The sequence below is a fragment of the Meles meles genome, chromosome 7 (genome assembly GCF_922984935.1).
Source record: "Meles meles chromosome 7, mMelMel3.1 paternal haplotype, whole genome shotgun sequence".
Classification (NCBI taxonomy): Eukaryota; Metazoa; Chordata; class Mammalia; order Carnivora; family Mustelidae; genus Meles; species Meles meles.
The window spans coordinates 58,291,677-58,310,217 of NC_060072.1; the positions used below are offsets into that span (position 1 = coordinate 58,291,677).

At 40.3% G+C, this 18,541-nt stretch overlaps 1 protein-coding gene across 1 annotated transcript; it reads right to left on the bottom strand.

Annotated features, from left to right (window-relative positions):
* Nucleotides 1-5,131: 5,131 nt before the first annotated feature.
* Nucleotides 5,132-17,155, bottom strand: ART4 (ADP-ribosyltransferase 4 (inactive) (Dombrock blood group)). The gene is made up of 3 exons (XM_046010571.1): nucleotides 16,805-17,155; nucleotides 13,175-13,883; nucleotides 5,132-5,629 (listed from the first exon to the last, which is right to left on the bottom strand). The coding sequence occupies exons 1-3, from the start codon at nucleotides 17,057-17,059 to the stop codon at nucleotides 5,538-5,540; spliced, it is 1,056 nt and encodes a 351-aa protein (XP_045866527.1). The 5' UTR covers nucleotides 17,060-17,155; the 3' UTR covers nucleotides 5,132-5,537.
* Between the last annotated feature and the right edge of the window lie 1,386 nt (nucleotides 17,156-18,541).

An 18,541-nucleotide genomic window follows, 5' to 3' on the forward strand; every position in this document is an offset into this window, starting at 1 on the left:
CCAGAACGTCTTTGGCTCTCATGCAACAGGAAAGAGTGTGTGTTTTCACGATTGCCCTATTCTACATGATAAATAGGAACATTGTTGAGAATAAGACAAGCCATTAATAATTCCAGTTCTTGAGTGGAATTTTTCTTCTGAGAATACCTAAGTTTTGTCCTCCTTCAAACATTTTCTCCTCTAAAGTTTTAAGTCCCAATTTTCTCCTTTAAAAATAAGGAGATATTTCCCTACACTTAAAAATAAGGCTCCAGCATGAGGGGCGCTTTGGTGGCTCAGTGGGTTAAGCCTCTGCCTTTGGCTCAGGTCATGATCCCAGGGTGCTGGGATCGAGTCCCCCTCGGGCTCTCTGCTAGCGAGGAGGCTGCTTCCTCCTCTCTCTCTGCCTGCCTCTCTGCCTGCTTGTCACCTCTGTCTGTTAAATAAAATCTTAAAAAAAAAAAAATAAGGCTGCAGCATGAGAAACTAAGAGACAAATTGTGATCATTTGATGTCCTGGCGGAAGATAATTGCGGTGCTTTTTAGCCTGCAATGCAGTCACGTCCACCAAGGGTGCCAGATCACCTCCCCGGTAGTGGCTACTTTGAAGTTGCACTTTTGCTAGCCTGAGTCAGGAGCTCAGCTCCAAAGCCAAGGCTGTCATTGGAATCACCCTTGTAATTTTGAGTTAAGAATCCCTTCCTTGCTCCCTAACAGTTAAGACCTTCAGAATGTCCTGTGGTAAGGGCCAAGTGGATTTGGGCCACTTCCAGGGCTTAGAGGGCTTGGAAAAAAGATGAGTTTCAATACGTGAACTCTGCATTTTCTCTCAGCTCCAAACAGCTGGCTTCTTTTCAGGATGTTCTTAAGTGTATCCATTTGCTACCCTGTCCTCAAAAATACACATATAGAAATGGGAGGTGGAAAGTGCTGCTCTCATTTTGTTACTTTTTCTGAACCTATGTGTGTTTCAGGTTCTCACCTGCCTTCTCTCGGTTTTAAGAATGTGTCTCAGGAGGGGCACCTGGGTGGCTCAGTTGGTTAAGCATCTGCCTTCAGCTCATGTGATGATCCCATGGTCTTGGGTTAGAGCTTGGGTTAGAGCTCCACTTTGGGCTCCTTGGTCAGTGGGGAGCCTGCCTCTCCCTCTCCCTTTGCCCCTCTCTCTGCTTGTGATCTCTCTTTCAAATAAATAAAATCTTAGAACAAACAAACAAACAAAAGATTGTGTCCCAGGATATTGCAACAGTTAGGAGAGTCACAGGGAAATGAATGGAACAAGGCCAAAGAAAAGTCCTGGTCATGGGATGCCTGGGTGGTTCAGTTGGTTAAGCATCTGCATTATTCCAGGGTCCTGAGATCAAATCTGGCATCAGTCTCCTTGCTAAGCAGGGAGCCTGCTTCTCCCCTTGCTTGTGCTCTCTCTCTCAAATAAATAGAATATTAAAAAAAAAAAAAGACTGGAGGCATGACGGGGGCATTTTGAGGGAGGTCCTTACTGAACATCAATGGGAATGGCAGCTAGGATGCGCCATGCTTCTTCAGTAACAGCGGGTGGTTTTCAGATCCTCGTGGCTCCTGTGAGGCCGATCATCACTGACAGTGCCTCTCACAGACATCTTACCACCGAGCACCACTGATCTGTCCACTCCAATGACTTCTGCCCACCCTGTGGACGTATGGACATATTTTGGGGGTGGGGGAAGCTGCACTCTTCCCAAACCCATTACTCTTATTTAGTGTTTCTCTCAAATTCTTTGTTTTGGGTTCCTCTCATTTTCTCTTCCTTCCTTCTGGTTTTGAAAAACAGAACTCACTAGTTTCTACCTCATATCTAGTTCCATTCTTCCTCCAGAGGCCATGAGCACAGTGTGACCTAATGGAATGAAGCAATAGTGGGGAGTAGAAAGTGAACTGTCAAGAAGCACAACAAAATAAAACGCAAGGGTACTTACTATATGAAGATAAGGAAGGAAGGGTGGGAGGGAGGGAGGGAGGAGGGCGGAGTCAGGGGAGGGAAGGAGGGAGGAAGGAAGGGAGGAGTCCTGTAATACTGTAATACCTTTTTTTCCCTCCCATTTTATCACTTGCCAATGTTTGGCATGTGTTAGAGTCTCTGAAAGCATCCAGTTCAATAAAGGTTTATTGAATTTTACCAAATCAAGATCTGGGTTCATAAAGTATAAGTCAGTTTAATTCAGATCATTAGACACCTCAGGCCTAGAATCCTGGCTCTCTAAGTAAATCAAGCTCTATAGAAAATTTTTTTCACTGGATTTATTATTTTTTAAAGTCAGAGCAAATAGGCATATTAGAACACTGAATCATAAAGATGCAAATAGAACAGTAAGTGAAGCCAGAGTATTTTTTACATACACAAAAAGAGAAGCATTAATAAAAATTACCACAGGAGATAAATACTCCGCAAGTTTATAGGGCCAACTCTTTTAACTATCCAGGGGAATTTATCCATTTTACCTTCAAAGATATCCCAGAAGGAAAAAGCAGAAATTACAGTGAAATTTTTGAAACTGGTCTCCTCTAACGTTTCATGAACTTTGAATCATGCCAATTCTCTACCAAATAATTGATGGAATCTCTGTAACCACAATAAAAATTTCATTTGATTTTTTAAGTTAGTTACTCATCTTGATCAACTCTGAAAAAAGAAAAGTTCGTGAAAAAACAAAATCAACTCTGAAAAAGAAGAAGAAAGAAAAAGATTGAGAATTTACCAAAGTCATAATTTCAAAATACAGATTCATGTTAGAGGGAAAAGTAGACAAATAAAAATGGAGCACATGAAAAAAAAAAAAAAGCAGCAGCAGGAGGAAGAATTAAGTTATCTTTTTAAAAACCTGCTTATTCCTTTAGGGATCATAATCCCATCAGTCAAAAGCCTGGAAGGCTTCTTAACACAGGTTCTGGGTTTCTGATTTTCTAGATTTGGGATCAGGCCCCAGGGTTCAGGGTTCTAACAAATTCGTAAGGGACACTGTTGCTGCAGATGCTGGGAGCATGTGTTAAGATCACCCAGCCAGCTTCTTACTCGGAAGACTGACCTCTCGTGGACATCCAATGCGTTCGGCTGGCCTTTTAGCCTGACTGGGTGGCTCTTTCCTCTCCTGCCCACATTACAGTTTCACTCTGCCAGATATTTCCTGACCCTTGTGTACACCCATCATTCCTATATCCCCTGTCTCTCTTCTATTCAGCTCTCCTTTTCTATCGGAAGCCCTCCCTTGAGGTTTATTTCAAATAGAAAGCTGTATCCAACCACAGGACAGAGGGATCTCACTTTTCTCGAAACTCTGAGCACTTTTTTGCATCCTTTTTGGCACTAAACGCTTGACACATACCTACACGGACTGTCTTCTTCCTCTCACTCCTTGCTCCCACCCTAAGGCCCCAAGACCTTACCCAAATGCTGCCTCCTCCCTGAAGCCTTCCTGGCTTCTTCTCTTGCCTCCTAAGTTCTTTTGAGCTCTCATGAACAGAAGACTTGATATTCCCCTTTCTTTTGGTATTTCCTCCATCACTTGTTGGTGTTCTGTTCTTCATTTCCCCCAAGAGATTGTAAACTCATGGAAGATCTGGCTTACACTATTCAACTTTTAATCCCCAAAGTGTTTTGTACGCAGTATGGCTCAATAAGTGCATTTATATGGCACAAGAAAAAAAAATATTTGCAACATGTTGGGAGGCTTTTCTGTTGCCTTGCAAAAACTCACAGCAAACCTTATTCCCAGAGCCATGCCCATGGGACTCTTGGTTCAGTAGCCACTAACCTACCAAGGTCCCTGGGCAATAAATCATGAAAATTGTGTCTATGGAAATTTTATGCTTGCCTTATTAGGAATAGAGGTCAATGTAAGCTAGGTGTCAGAAGTGCATGTGGCCCCGTTCTTAAAATTCTGTGGGAAGAATGATATACTAGATGCTCGAATTCTCAACCAGGTGATTATATGCAGCTAATTCCCCACTGAGTCTCTTCTTTCATGGCACCATCCCTTTAGAAAGTCCTGCTGGGGTCAAATGAGCAGATTTCACTTTTGTTGTTTCTTACCCAAATCTCAGAGGGGCATGTATTATGGACTTCCATAATTTGAAGTATAGAGCTAGTCCTCCCCTCCACTCCCTGTAGCCCAGTATCAGGGTCTTTGGAAATCAGGTAAAACAGCTCCCATTGCCCCATTTCTATTGTAGACAACTGAGGGGAGTTGGAGAACATTCCCCGCTGTGAAGTTTGGTGATTTATACTTCTTTTTATTTAATTACTGTCACATACTGGGGACTCGGTTTATCTTTGATATTTACTTGGTTATCAGATTCCTCTCCCCTCATGTTTTCCTTTATATCCACATACAGCCACATGCTTTCCTAATAAATGTACCTAAATTTCTGATGACAACTTAAAATCCAATTTGCCATAAGGTCCCTCTATAAATTAACATATGAATTTAAATTCTAACTTTTGCAAGATTTTAGAAACACGTGTAGCACTCCCTTACAGCCAGTGAATGAGATTTCACTATCTTTTATTAACTTTTCCTTTTATTTCTCAAGTTTTCATATTTCCTCCTATCTGAGTCTACACTAGTTTGGTCTTGAATGCTGATAAAAATCTTGGAAGAAAATCTACACTTTAATTATTTCTCTGGGGTTCAAAGCTTTTCCATTTGATGAAGAATTTGTTCTGTGCTTTCAAACTCAAACTTCTCTATTTGTTCTTGTTTAGGCTTGTTAAATTAAAAAAATAAGTATTCATAAATTCTTTGCTTGAGATAGGAAATCTGATTCAAATTATTTATGCAAACATATAATTTATTGATTTATGTAATTTTTAAAAAGCCCAGGATTCCAGTTTCAGGCATAGTTGGGATCCAGGGGCTCATATTCTTTCATCAGAACTGTTTCTTTTCCTTTCTTCTTATTTTTAAAAAGATTTTATTTATTTATTTGGCAGAGAGAGACACATCGAGAGAGGGAACAGAAGCAAGGTGAGAGGGAGAGGGAGAGAGAGAAGCAGACTTCCTGCTGAGCAGGGAGCCCCATGTGGGGCTTGATTCCAGGACCCTGGGATCATGACCTTAGCTGAAGGCAGATGCTTAAAGACTGAGCCACCCAGGTGCCCAGAACCAGTTTTTCTTTATCCCCCATTTTTCAGTTCTTCCTTCATTGTGTTCCCTCCGTTCTCAAGGAGATAAGAGTTTCCCCTCCTCATGGCAAGAGAGTGGCTAGCAGCTGTGGGCTCACACTCATTCTGTTTTCATCAATCTCCACTCAGTTAAAAGGCTCCTAACCCACTCCCAAACCCAATTCCAAAAAATGACCATGACTGTATCTCACTAGCTCTGACTGGGTCCTTTTCTATTCCAGATGAATCTCGGTGTCCATGGAGAAGAAATACACTGAGTTCCAGGTCTGCTCCCAGGCAGTGGGCTGAGCGAGTGTTGCATCAGTTGATAACTGGGCAGAGTGATTCCCCGAGGGTATTCAGGGTGCCTGGACTGGCATCAAGCAAAAAGGCACAGAAAAAGCAAAACCACAAATTTCCTTTATACTCCACTTTTGGGAGAGGTGATGACACTGGTCAAAATGGAGAGAGAAGCAATAACCGCAGGAGCGGGGTTGTACTTTTTGCTGGAACCTGTAAAAATGAACACAAAGAGAACTTGTAAGGAGCAGAGTCTATTTTTTAAAAAGCAACCTCATTTCTCCTTTGATTAACTTTTTTTTAACTTAGAAAATTCCTAATAAAAATATTTGACGTTCGCTACTTTAAAAAAGTATCCTCTTAAAATTTTTTCTAACCAGCAGAACTCAGCTTGTTTATTTTGCAGATGGAACAGCACCAAGGAGTCCAGGTTCCCAGCTAGTCGGTGTGTGAGATCTCATGATTTTCCATCTGTATTGTCCCCAGCAGCACCATCACCGTCACCAGCATCCCCATTTTAATTACCATCACCTTCATCACCATTATGAAAGCTGACATTGATTAGCAACTTACTCTGTGCTGTGGTCTGTTTTAAGCACTTGCTATCAATTAGCTCATTTAATCTTCACAGGAAATGTACGAGGTATTTATTCTCATTATCCTCATTGTCCCGCTGATCAAAAACGGTGACACAGACATGTGGAGAAACTTACCAGTAAAGGTATGTCTAGGGTGCAGTGAAGGCAGCATTCCAGCTCAGGCAGTCTGGCTCAACTCTATCTTTTTAGCTACAGTATCTTTTCTCCATATATCGCAAAATGTTCTAAAGAGAAGGATTTCCTTTTCAACCAGCCTTCGCTGACTGTTTAAGGTAGAAAAGATGCTTGGAGTCAGGAAGACTTTCAGCTCTGTGATTGCCTCAATATTTGAACATATTGCTTGATAGGGTGACCACATGATGGAGAAATATTTTCCCATTACTTTCACATAATAATGCATTTGAGTTTCCTGGAATTTCTTGGAATTCTGCATATACAAACAATATTTAAAATCCATTTTTACCAATAACAGTAGACAAGGAAAAGTAATAATGCATAATGTTTCTAAACTTCTGTTAAAGTTCCCGTTAAAATTTATTATCTGAATTCTCACAGGGACCTCGAGACCATTAATACCACTTAAGCAGCTCATTTACTACAGTAATTCCCAAACATTTTTTGTTTTGTTTTCTCTTCACTGAGGCTGAGATCACCAGGACCTCTGACTCTGTTCTTTCTTATGAAATATGATTCTACTGAAGAGTTATCAGAGAAAATTGACAGACAGTGAAACAATATAGCTGGTAGAAATTATGATTACTGGAAGTGATTAGCTTGGGAGTTGAAGCTTTGTCCCTAGCTGACATTTATGTTAGGTACTTTCATTGGATCTGAGCTTTCTCATCTGTAAAACGAGAGCATCTCATCTCAAGACTGTTGGAAATTCTAGGATCACTACCATTCCCCTTTACTTTGCTTCATGGCTACTATAATGACTGATGCTCAAATAAGGACAAACATACAGATATTACTATTTTGTAGTCATACTCGTCCTTCAAAACCACCTCTTCAGCCCCCTTCCTCATAACTAGGATATTAAAAAAGCTTACTTTAATTTTATTTTCTCAGGTTAATGTAACTATTTTTTCCTCTCTTGTTACTTTTTCTCTTTCTTATAGTCATTAACATTTCTACCTCACACTATTATTATCATTATTTTTACAGAGACAATATCTTTCTCTAGGGGAATAAATGAAAAACATTTGTGAATTAAATGTAGTCTATGAAATCTTTCATTTAAAGATAACTCACATTAAATTTACTTTTGCATTTGTTTTTGCTTTTCTTCTAGACTATCTATTCGATGCTTTTTTCCCTTCTGTATCCTAGGAGAGTATTTTTTCAAATTGGAGGTTGTGATGCATTAATGTTTTATTACGACCTTCACTCCAATAATGTGATAAAATGGGTTAGAATAAAAAACCCTAGAGTTAAATGACATGTGAACCGGGAACGATTGTCTTGTTATACATATGTCTGTACTTGTATGTTTATGTGTGTATGAAATGAGTTATAATGCAGTCAGTCCGAGAGGATTGAGATGAATAGTAGGTACCTAATAATATTTTTGAATATACAAATAAATCTCCTGAAAGCAGTCTATAGAGAACATTGTCCTGGGCTTTTTGTCATAAAACATGGGAAAGGGTCTTACTTTTGTTATTTATAAACTGAATAATCTCATACAAACCATGTAACCTCTCTCAACCTCAGTATTCCCACCAGTATAGTGGGGTCAGTAACCAATGTACAGCATGGTTGTAAGAATTAAACAGATAATGTGTGTGAAAACCTTCTGTGAATGAGATTTTCTACCTAAGTATAATATTTTTGTGGATTATAATTTAATTTGGTCAATCCGGCCTTACGGAATACAGTTTAGGGAGAAATACATAATATAGCTTGTATTTCATGAACTCTGAATCTGTGAATTATATCAGATTGTTCAGAAAGAAACCCTCAATCTCTTGAAAAAAGCAGAAAAAAGCTAAAAGTGACATACAGTATACCTAGTTAATCTGATATTTGGAGGCAAATGCTATCTACAGCCTTTTTCTGTCAAAATCTGGAGATTAATGAGTATTACTCTTTTAGAGAGTTATCTAGGAAATAGCTGGCACTCAAACACTGGTAAACATTGTTTCTTCTGTCTCTTCCTTTGCTTTTATTCTTCACCGTCAATATCAATGAAATACACATTTGTGCCACTGAACTATTATTCCACTTCCATGTGCAAAGTACTTTCCTAGAGTTTTTCAGTTGTGTTTGAGAGGGTGGATGCCAAGTACTGCCAAAATATTCCCCTTTGCCCCATGTTATAAACGAAGAAACAGGCTCATAGGTTGTTATTCACACAAGGCCATATAGCTACTAACATATATGCCCAGCCCTTCCTGACTCCAAAGTTTATTCTCTTTTTTCTACCATGCTGTGTGGTCTCCAAGAGTCATTCAATTATTCATTCTTTCCTTTTCTCTTTTTTTTCTCTTTAAGATTTTATTTGTTTGAGAGAGAGAGAGAGAGACAGCGACAGAGATAACGAGAGAGAGCTCGAGCAGGGAGAAGAGGGAGAAGCAGCCTCCCTGCTGAGCAGGGAGCCCAATGCGGGACTCAATCCCAGGACCCTGGGATCATGACCTGAGCAGAAGGCAGACGCTTAACCAACTGAGCCACCCCTCAATTACTCATCCTTTCATCCATTCAGCTGAGACAGACACTCTACTTCAAGGTTAATGTGCTGCCACAACTAAGGAACACTAAATTGAGATAAAGCCCAGTGGAAGAGAAAACAGGAAACAGGAAGTAAATAAAATAAATAATATGTAATAGTAATAGTAGCAGCAAGTTTTGAGAACTTACTAATGTCAGAATCTGATCTAAGAGCTTTTACATGCTTAAGTCACTTTGCACTTGCCAGAATCCTACAGGGAAGATTTCATTACATTTCCCCCCTATGTTACATATAAAGAAATGAAGACACACAGGGACCAAGCCTTTGCCCACATTCTCACTGCCAGTAACTGGCAAAGTTAACATGTAAAACCAGTCTTACTACAAAAGTTGACTGTATTTTTTCTAGAAACATGCTTAAGAATTTTGATTATGTGAAACATTTCCACAAATAAATCCTTCTTTGTGAATCCAATGATACAGAACAGAGTATGTATTTGTGCATTTACAGATTTTTGGCATGGATTATTTTCCTGAACAAAGCAACATTTAAGGACAAATAACTAACATATTTTGAATCTTTCAATGGGCACGAAAATATCTGTTTCTATGGTAACCAGTATAGGTCACAAAAGGGGTGAGAGAAGAATTAGAAGGGAGGGCTGTTAGTGTAGAATGTCTTAAACAATTTTTCTTTTGCAAATGCCCTTGCTTAAATATATTATGCTACCAATTTGACCTTTTGACTCTGAAGGCAACAGATTTCTGGGTACTCTTTAAAATTGAGAACTGTAGGTTCAAGTTAACAGAACCAGTTTTGAAATAAATCGAAGGTCTGGGGAAGATATACTCTCTAATCTATTGTCTTTCTTTTTTTTAATCTATTGTCTTTTCATTGGGAGAGTTATGGTGTCTTGGCTGACCAATTTTAAAAGTCTTCGTGTTGTCTTTCAAATATGACGTCTGTGAGATTAAGAGGGAACAAGAGAGGAAACAAGTCACTGGCTCAGAGGGACTTTTCAGATGTAGAATAGCTTGGGGCTTCTGCTTGGGAAAAAGACTGAAGGCATAAGAAAGAGTCTCTTGAGAGTATTCCAGTTTCATGAGGAATTGGAGATCGGTCCTCCAGAATACCTTCTGGGAATCCCTAGACTGTGAGGTTGATGGCAGACAATAACAGTTGGCTAGAAAAGCAGGTCTGGGGAGGGTCCACTGATCTTCCTCCCTCCCAATGAAGGACTCCCAGAAAAGAAAAACACACCACTTCCATCCTCCCATTGTTCATGTATGGATCAACTCAACACTGCTCCAGGATGTTGGGATAAGTAAAGTTGTTATTTGTCAGTTAACAGAAATGTCTTAAGGAAAGTTTCAGAAATTGCTTTCTTTTTGAGAAAACAGACACCACTGCAGCAAACAGCTGAAAGCATCGTGAAGTTAATCAAACTTTTTTTTTTTTCCCCCTTTGGTAATCGGTAGAGATAGGTGGATCTATATCTCAAGATAATATAGTCTTTTTATCCTCAACTAAAGTGTCTGTGCTAACAACCAGCCAATGGCAGCCTTGAGGCTTCCCTAGTGGGCTTCCATATGAGGTTTAGGGAAGGCAGAACTGGAGAATGGAGCAGCCTTCTCTGCAGCTTTCAGCCAGAGCCAGTGAAGTCAAAGGAAGAGCGGCATCCCTGCACCTCGAGCTGATTCTTCTCCTTCTTTCAATCTCCCAAATAGTTTTGTAGTTGTGCCGGCTGGGAAGACACTCTAGCTCCAGCTCTTGGCCTACCACGCGATATCTCTAACCAAAATATAACCTTCTACGACCAGGGGTCATTTTATTATGCCATTTACAATCTTTTCCCAAGATGGCACAGTGGAGAATTTCTAGGAAGAATTTAGATGTAGTAACTCACATTGCAAATGACCACATTCCAGATCAGTTACGTCATGGCTATAGCTCCCTATATTTGACTAAGGGTTGAACTTTATAGAATACTTTCTCTTTCTAGAAAATATTGAAACTGTTTTTAGTCAATTGAGTTATCTGGTCATCTGATCCAAAGACAAGACCACTTAGAAGCATTGAAAGAGAATGCTTCATCTTTTGCTCTTCAACAAATACAGATTTTTTTTTCCAGCAAATGTAGCTTGAACGTTTCTATGTGCCAGGAGACTGAAGTTAATATTGGTTAACACTTATTTACCATTTATTACATGTTAGTTCATGAGAAATACTTTTGTATTTTGTTTTATTTTCACAAAAACCCTGTGGGGCTCTATTATGATGCTCCTTACACAGTAAAAGAACATAGGAAGTTTAAACAACTGGACTGAGAACACAGCTAAAAAATGGTACCAGTTGGATAGGAATGCAGACAGAGTAGGTGTGGGGTCAAACTGCCTGGATTCGATGCCAGACTCTTAAATACTAAGTCGTCACAGTCCTGCCCACAAAGAACTTACGGAGCAATACGAGTTTACTGACTCCCTTAAGTATGATTTGTGATTTCAAATATCCAGTCAAGACCAGCCAAGCTTCCAGAGTCTAGCAATGTGCATGGCTACTCAAGTTAAGCCTTAACTCCCAGTTCTGTTTGAGTAGCTTCCTGACAGGAAAGCAAAGATCATTAGTTTGGTGAGAAGGGTCTTGAAATAGTTTCCTTTGAGACTTACAGAGTAGGGAATATGGGTAATAGTTTCTATTTTATACTCCTTTTTCTCAGTTTCCTATCCTTTGATGTAAATGTTCTACACCTTTTTACTTAATATGTTTTACTGTGCTCATCAACCTAGTACAAAAATTTTTGTCTCAGCTTCATTCTATGAGGATGAAGCAACAGTATAGTTCTAAAGAACCCTGGAAACTGACTACGAATGTTTTGTTTGGTATCAAAATCTCACTGTTTGCTTCAAACTCTAGTTTTTCATTCTCCTCCGCAAACACTAATCTCTTGGTTCTGTGGAACAGATATTCATTTCACCCGTATTGTTGCCTGCCACACTTCTAAGGATAGGCAGAAAGAGATAAAAGTATTGATAAGTAACCTCTCTCCTGGTCTGGGTTTGCAGATAGGCCCAAGTAAGCAGGCCCAGGACCTCAGCATGGAAGCCAATTTCAGGATCACTGTAACACTGCAGCCCCAAAATGCTGAGTAATGCTGATAGCCTGAATTACTAACAGTAGCAATAATGACGGACTTGAGAAAGAGTCAGGGATATTTTGAAGGTAGACACTGCAGTCAAGTGTGAGTGTGAAGAAATGCATGTGTGGATAAGGATGATCTTCCTTCTGAATCAAACAGGGCATAGCACTTGCCACAGACCTACCATTTTGTGCAGGGACTGTGGCTGGTAACATACAGGGACAGAATGGAGTTGGCTACATATTTTTCTACAAAAGATCTTAGCAATATATATATATATTTTGTTCTGTGGTATCTTCAATTTCTCCTGTTTCAGTTCATTTTCCACCATATCATTAGAGACCTTGTTAAAATTCTGATCTAACTGATGTTTCACTCCTTAAAAATTTCCAGTGGCTTCTCATTACCTATAGCATGAAGTTTGAAAGTCCTTAGCATAGAATACAAGAGTTTTACCCATCTGGTCCAACAAAAGTTTCTCCACCCAACCCATCCCCTCTTCCTTTTCGACTCTCAGCCTCCTCCCGTGTCCTGTACCTCCTACATTCCAGCCATCCAGAATTGTGGAGATTCCCTAAAGACACTGGTTATTTGAAACCTCTGTCATTCAGCATATGCTCTTTTCTGCTTGAAATGACTTCTTCTCTCTTCTTTCACTGAAAAGCCCCATTCCTACTTCAAGTCCCATGGGGTCCTTGATTGTGAAGACTTTCTCACTTCCTCCAGAGAGAATGAGTAGCTTCCTACCCTGAGAAGCCACATCCATTCCTTGAACGTGTGGTGTATAGCTTAGTGCTTCTGAGTGTGGACATTTGCTCATATTTCCATTTCTTATTAGACTAAAACTCCTCCTGGGATAGTGATTTTGCTTTATTCATCTCATATCACATGATGCCTCCCATCCCAGTTCCTGGAACATAGAAGATGGGTAATAGATAAGAGTAAGTGACTAAGTCATGCCCCCTGCTTTAATCACAACACTCCCTTTTCCTGAAATGACCATGACAAAAACAAAACACAAAAGAGAGTTTGAGGGTGAAGGTAAAAATGCTGTATTTTATGTGCTACCTTTTCCTGTAGAGGTTTACTCTCTGTGTCTAGAATGCCCCACATATTAGAGCCACTGAAGAAACACATTTTTTCCAGAAGTAGTTGAGGAGAAAGAAGGGGAGGGAAACCAAGGAATAAGGCAAGTCTTCTCTATTCTGTCAGTTCCAACATTCCTAAAGCCCAATTTCCATATTTTTGGCCTTCCCCCCAATAAACCCCACTCAAAAAAATAACTTTTTAAAAAGAATAGGTGTCTGTGATCCTGATAAGGATAGATTCCATTTAGATGGATAATATAATACCTTTTAGCAGCTGACAGTTGTATGTGCTCACGTTCCCAGCGGATCGCAACTGCAACCAATTTCCTCCTGGATGATGGCTCATATTTACAACTTTGAACAACTCATAGGGAGGGACCAGGACCTCCTTCCTGCGAGAGTCTTCTGGTATAGGTGCACCCAGGCAGGTAAATATGGTAAATAGAGTTTGGTTCCCAAACTTCTGTGCCTCTTCTTTTAGGAACGAGGTGGAGAGGAATTGGCCGAATCGGATGGTGGCACCACTGTAGGCTTCCAAATTGATACCCTTCATCTTATGGTACACCTCAAAGCACAGAGAGTCATTCTTCATGACCATTTCTTTCCGTAGCAGCTGGATCGCTGAGGTCAGGTAGTAGTGTAGGTACTTGAAATGGAATGAACGTTCATAATGCTGTGGAGACCTCCCAGCATTGGCCATGGCTCTGGTGAAGCTTGTGTGGACACTGTTGTTTGATGTGTAAACCAAGATGGCCAGAACATGTGTAATATTCATGTTCTTGGGGAGATCTTTGGCTTTGTTCAGCCAGGTTAAGTGGGCTTTCTTCCAGACCCCGTGGTAATCTCTATGTGCTTCTATTTCTTTTGTGAAATAGTCCCCTTGGCTTAGCTTCTCCATGACTTGTGGGCTACAGCCTTGGTACTGATCATCAAAGGAATCTGGTGCCAAGTCAAAGTCGATGTTAACTGCAACCTATAAGAAAAGAAAAATCTCGACTTTAACTTTTCAAATCAGGTGGTGGATGTTCTGGTTGACTTGCTATCCTCCATAAAGCCACGTATTCTCAAAATGTATTTGCTAGAATAAGTTTCACTCATAATCATTACCCTGCCCTAGTACTTCCTGCATCAGTGACCTGTGCCAGAGATTGAATTTGGTTTGATAAATATTACTAAAAGTTCAAAAAACTCACCTCCCCAGGGAGGAAGTGACCCTTCTTGTATAACCAAACCCAGTATTTTTGCATAGTACTTTGAAGAAAAAAAATTATAATCTTACAGTTTATGTACACTTTCTGTTTCTCCTGTTGAACCCCTTCACATTCTGTCATGGGTGTTAATAAATATCTCTTTTACGAATACCTAAAACCCGTATTAAGTCTTTGAAAAAAACTTCAGTAATGAGTAATGTTGGGTTCTCCCAAAGGGTCCCCAGTAAATAACAACCTTCTCTTTTGACTAGGATCTGATTTAAAAATTGAGGAAAACAGAGCATGTATGATGGTTAAAATATCACCTTCACTACTGAATTGTTGGGGCACACATCTTCAGGTCTGAGGGCAAGTAGACTTGTTAAGACTATACCACAGAACAAGGCAGACTTGCCTACTGAGCTGCAGACAGTGTTGGATTGTGGCCTGCCCAAAGATAAGACTCTTGTTATAGAGGAACACAGAGCTCATCCTCTTTTCTGTAAGGCTAACTCCCAGGGGGAGGAAGAGCAGAGTCAAACTCAGAATGCCTAGTTATTATTCCTGATGTTACCAATCAACTAAAATTGCCCACCACCAGGGGAGTGGTACAGTGCTCAGGACTGTGCCTAGGACAGTTCCTCCTCCTAGAAACCAGGAATGAGAAAGAGACAATTTCCCATGGGAAGTCAATTGAATGTTATTTATTAATATCTAGTCCATATTTTTAAAATTTTAATTTATTTTTTAAATTTCTTTTCAGTTTTCCAGAATTCATTGTTTATGCACCATACTCAGTGCTCCACGCAATACGTGCCCTCCACAATACCCACCACCAGGCTCACCCAACCTGTTCCTCAGATTCCACAGTCTCTCATCATTCGTCTCCCCCTCCAATTTCCCCCAATTCCCTTCTCCTCTCCATCTCCCCATGTACTCTGTGTCATTCCTTATGCTCCACAAATAAGCGAAACCATATGATAATTGACTCTCTCTGCTTGACTTATTTCACTCAACATAATCTCTTCCTGTCCTGCCCATGTGGATACAAAAGTTGGGTATTCATCCTTTCTGATGGGGGCATAATACTGCATAGTATATATGGACCATGGAATGGGAGAAGATATTCACAAATGACAACACAGACAAAAGGCTGATATCCAAGATCTATAAAGAACTCCTCAAACTCAGCACATACAAAACAGATAATCATGTCAAAAAATGGGCAGAAGACATGAACAGACACTTCTCCAAAGAAGACATACAAATGGCTAACAGACACATGAAAAAATGTTCATCATCACTAGCCATCAGGGAGATTCAAATTAAAACCACATTGAGATACCACCTGACACCAGTTAGAATGGCCAAAATTAGCAAGACAGGAAACAACGTGTGTTGAAGAGGATGTGGAGAAAGGGGATCTTCTTACACTGTTGGTGGTAATGCAAATTGGTACATTTGAAAAACAGTGTGGAGATTCCTTAAGAAATTAAGAATAGAGCTTCCCTATGACCCTGCCAATTGCACTACTGCATACTTACCCTAAAGATACAGACATAGTGAAAAGAAGGGCCATCTGTGCCCCAATGTTCATAGTAGCAATGGCCACAGTCACCAAACTGTGGAAGGAACCAAGATGCCCTTCAACAGACGAATATCTAGTCCATATTAAACTGAGGTTAGAGATTTGAATACAAGTTCATTAAGTATCATCAGTCTATTTTTTAGAGCCATATTTTCAACTATCCAAATTCCAAGATGTTTTCTTCTTGGCAAAGAAACAATGCATTTGTAGTAAATAGCACTCCTTATATTAAGAGATAAGATTCCATCTAGTCAACATCAAAGATGTTGCAGCTGAAGCTCAAAAACACACCATTTGGTGTTTTACTGTTATTTATGATGAGAAGACATCTAGGCGTGTGTAAAATGGAGCAGATTTTTAAGACCGCTTACATGATTTTTACCAATAACTCTTTACGGAAGGTTTACAAATAGGCCTACAGAATCTATTTAAGCCAAAACAAAACAAAGTCAACCATATCATGTTCTGTTACATCCTGAGAGCTCTAAACATTTTAATATATCACTACATCTCAAATATGTACTCTGTTATCTCTTAACATTAGGTTATTTTTTTATTACATAGAACTTAAAATTAGAATACTTCTTTTGAGTTGATCCCTATGAAACAGTCGAAAGCCAAATAGACTTTATTTTATATCATTTGTCCTACAGAAGCAATGTTTTACTTAAATTTTATGGAGAATCAAGAAAATCACATTATGCCTCTAGCTTCCATTAATGCCAAATTTATGAACTCTAAAGAATTCCACAATCTTTAAGAATTGCTTTCAACACCCTCAGTAGCATTATTGGTTAAAAAGTCTGAATGAGGGGTGCCTCCGTGGCTCAGCTGGTTAAGTGTCTGCTTCCTGCTCAGGTCATGATCCCAGGGTCCTGGGATCCAGTCTTGCATTGGGCTCCCGGCTCAGTGGAGAGCCTGCTTCTCCCTCTCCCACTCCCCCTGCTTGTGTGCTCTCTCTCTCTCTGTCCCATAAATAAAATAAAAAAATCTTTCTAAAAATGTCTGAATGACATTAGACCCCAAGTGACCAAAGGTCATTTAAAGATTGTCACCAGGAAAGCGCCCCAGTGGAGCTCTAACCATAAAGAAATCACCTCCTCAATTGTGCCCTACCGTAGAACTCCAGGTGGGTGTGTGCAGGCCAGAGAACAACAGTAGGAGAGGAAGCGGCCCGGGGGGGAGGAGCCAGATTCTCATCTTGGGCGCTGCGGTAGTAGTTGTAGTAGTTGTGAGATTCCTTCTGCCTCTGTTGGTCAGTGGTCGATATTCGTTTGTGTTACAAATCCTTCCCGCTCTTGCCACTTCACTGTGAAATAAGGGCTCAGCCTTCTCCTCTGGGTGAGTCTCAGCAAGAACTTTCTTGTTCATGTCTTGTGGAGATTTCTGTTGACCACCTCCAACCAGCAGTTTCTCCGAGGGAAGCTATGGGCTCCAGTTTATTTGCAGAGCTGAAATCTCTGTGAAATAGCCAGATCGCTGCACCAAATAAGGGATTGTAAGAGCGAACTTGTTAGTTTCCATAAAAAAAAAAAAAATCCCTTATCTGGTCTGTGTAGGGGGGAATTCCAAAGGCCTGTTAAGGGTCAGGCTCAGCAGTTCAACCCTAACTTTCTCAGGAAGACAGGAAAGGCACAGGCTGTACAGTGTTTGGGGCCAAGTGACATTATCTGCAGCTGCAGGTTTCCATTGCGAGTGATGCGATTGGCTCGTGCAGGTTGCTGGCGAGATGCCACCTCAAGGTGGGCCTATGTCACACTCATTTGGTGCTGCTGATAGGCCCTCCCAGAAGGGGCTGATAGGAAGCAGCACACCTTTTAGGATTACTGTCAGAAAGAAGGCTCTCATTGCTGCTTTCTACTGTTACTTTGAAACTCTCCATCCCAGAAATTATACCTGTTGGGGTCACAGCTCTTCCCCGTTTTCTCTTCCGAAGGCATCAGAGCCTCTGTCCACACTAGTTCAGTCTATAGTGAATCCTAATGACTACTGTCAGAAGACAGTAGAGCCTTGGAACAGCTGACATCGATCAAAAGTATGGTCGTGCGTGCCAAGTTAATGCCGCACACGTGCTATTTAAACACCCTCTCTCAGGCACTTCCCTTTCTAGGTTGAACATCCTGCCTCTATCTCCAGTCGCTGGGGTAATTGTTTTTCTTGCAAATCTTTCCCAGCTACACTTCCCGATTCAGTATTTAACTGTGAAGAGAAACAAAATCTCGTTCATAGAAATTCTGGCATTTTTTTTTAGCACCCTAAAAATAGTTTTTCATCTAACAATCGTAGCAGTTCTGTCTCATTACAAAGGTTCAGACTATTCAGGGGCGCCTGGGTGGCTCAGAGGGTTAAGCCTCGTCCTTCGGCTCAGGTCATGATCTCAGGGTCCTGGGATCAAGCCCCACATCAGGCTCTTTGCTTAACAGGGAGCCTGTTTCCTCCTCTCTCTCTGCCTGCCTCTCTGCCTGCTTGTGATCTCTGTCAAATAAATAAATAAAAATCTTAAAAAAAAAAGTTCAGAATATTCAGACAAGTATTAAAGAGGACACAAAATTACCCATAACCTATCCCCTGGAAAAAGATACTATTTAGATTTAGACTTTGGTGTTACACACACACATGCACGCACGTGTGTGTTACACACACACATGCACGCACATGCACACACCCGTGCACATACCCGCACACACACACACATTTAGGACTGAAATAATATAGTATGCAATTTTTCATACTGTTTTTTCCCTTAACATTTTTAATGTAAACACATCTCCATACAATTTAATAATTACTGAAAACATGGTTTTTTTTCACTGTTGAACAATGGTCCACCTGAGGGCCTACCGTGCAGTGAAA

What these genes read in the sequence shown, in the direction of transcription:
- ART4 (XM_046010571.1), bottom strand. Translation starts at nt 17,059, where the DNA reads ATGAACAAGAAAGTTCTTGCTGAGACTCACCCAGAGGAGAAGGCTGAG. An exon ending in CACCCACCTGGAGTTCTACG is followed by an intron (nt 13,884 to 16,804) that starts GTAGGGCACAAT and finishes CTTTTCTTATAG; the next exon opens with GTTGCAGTTAACATCGACTT. An exon ending in CAACTGTCAGCTGCTAAAAG is followed by an intron (nt 5,630 to 13,174) that starts GTATTATATTAT and finishes TCATTTTTACAG; the next exon opens with GTTCCAGCAAAAAGTACAAC.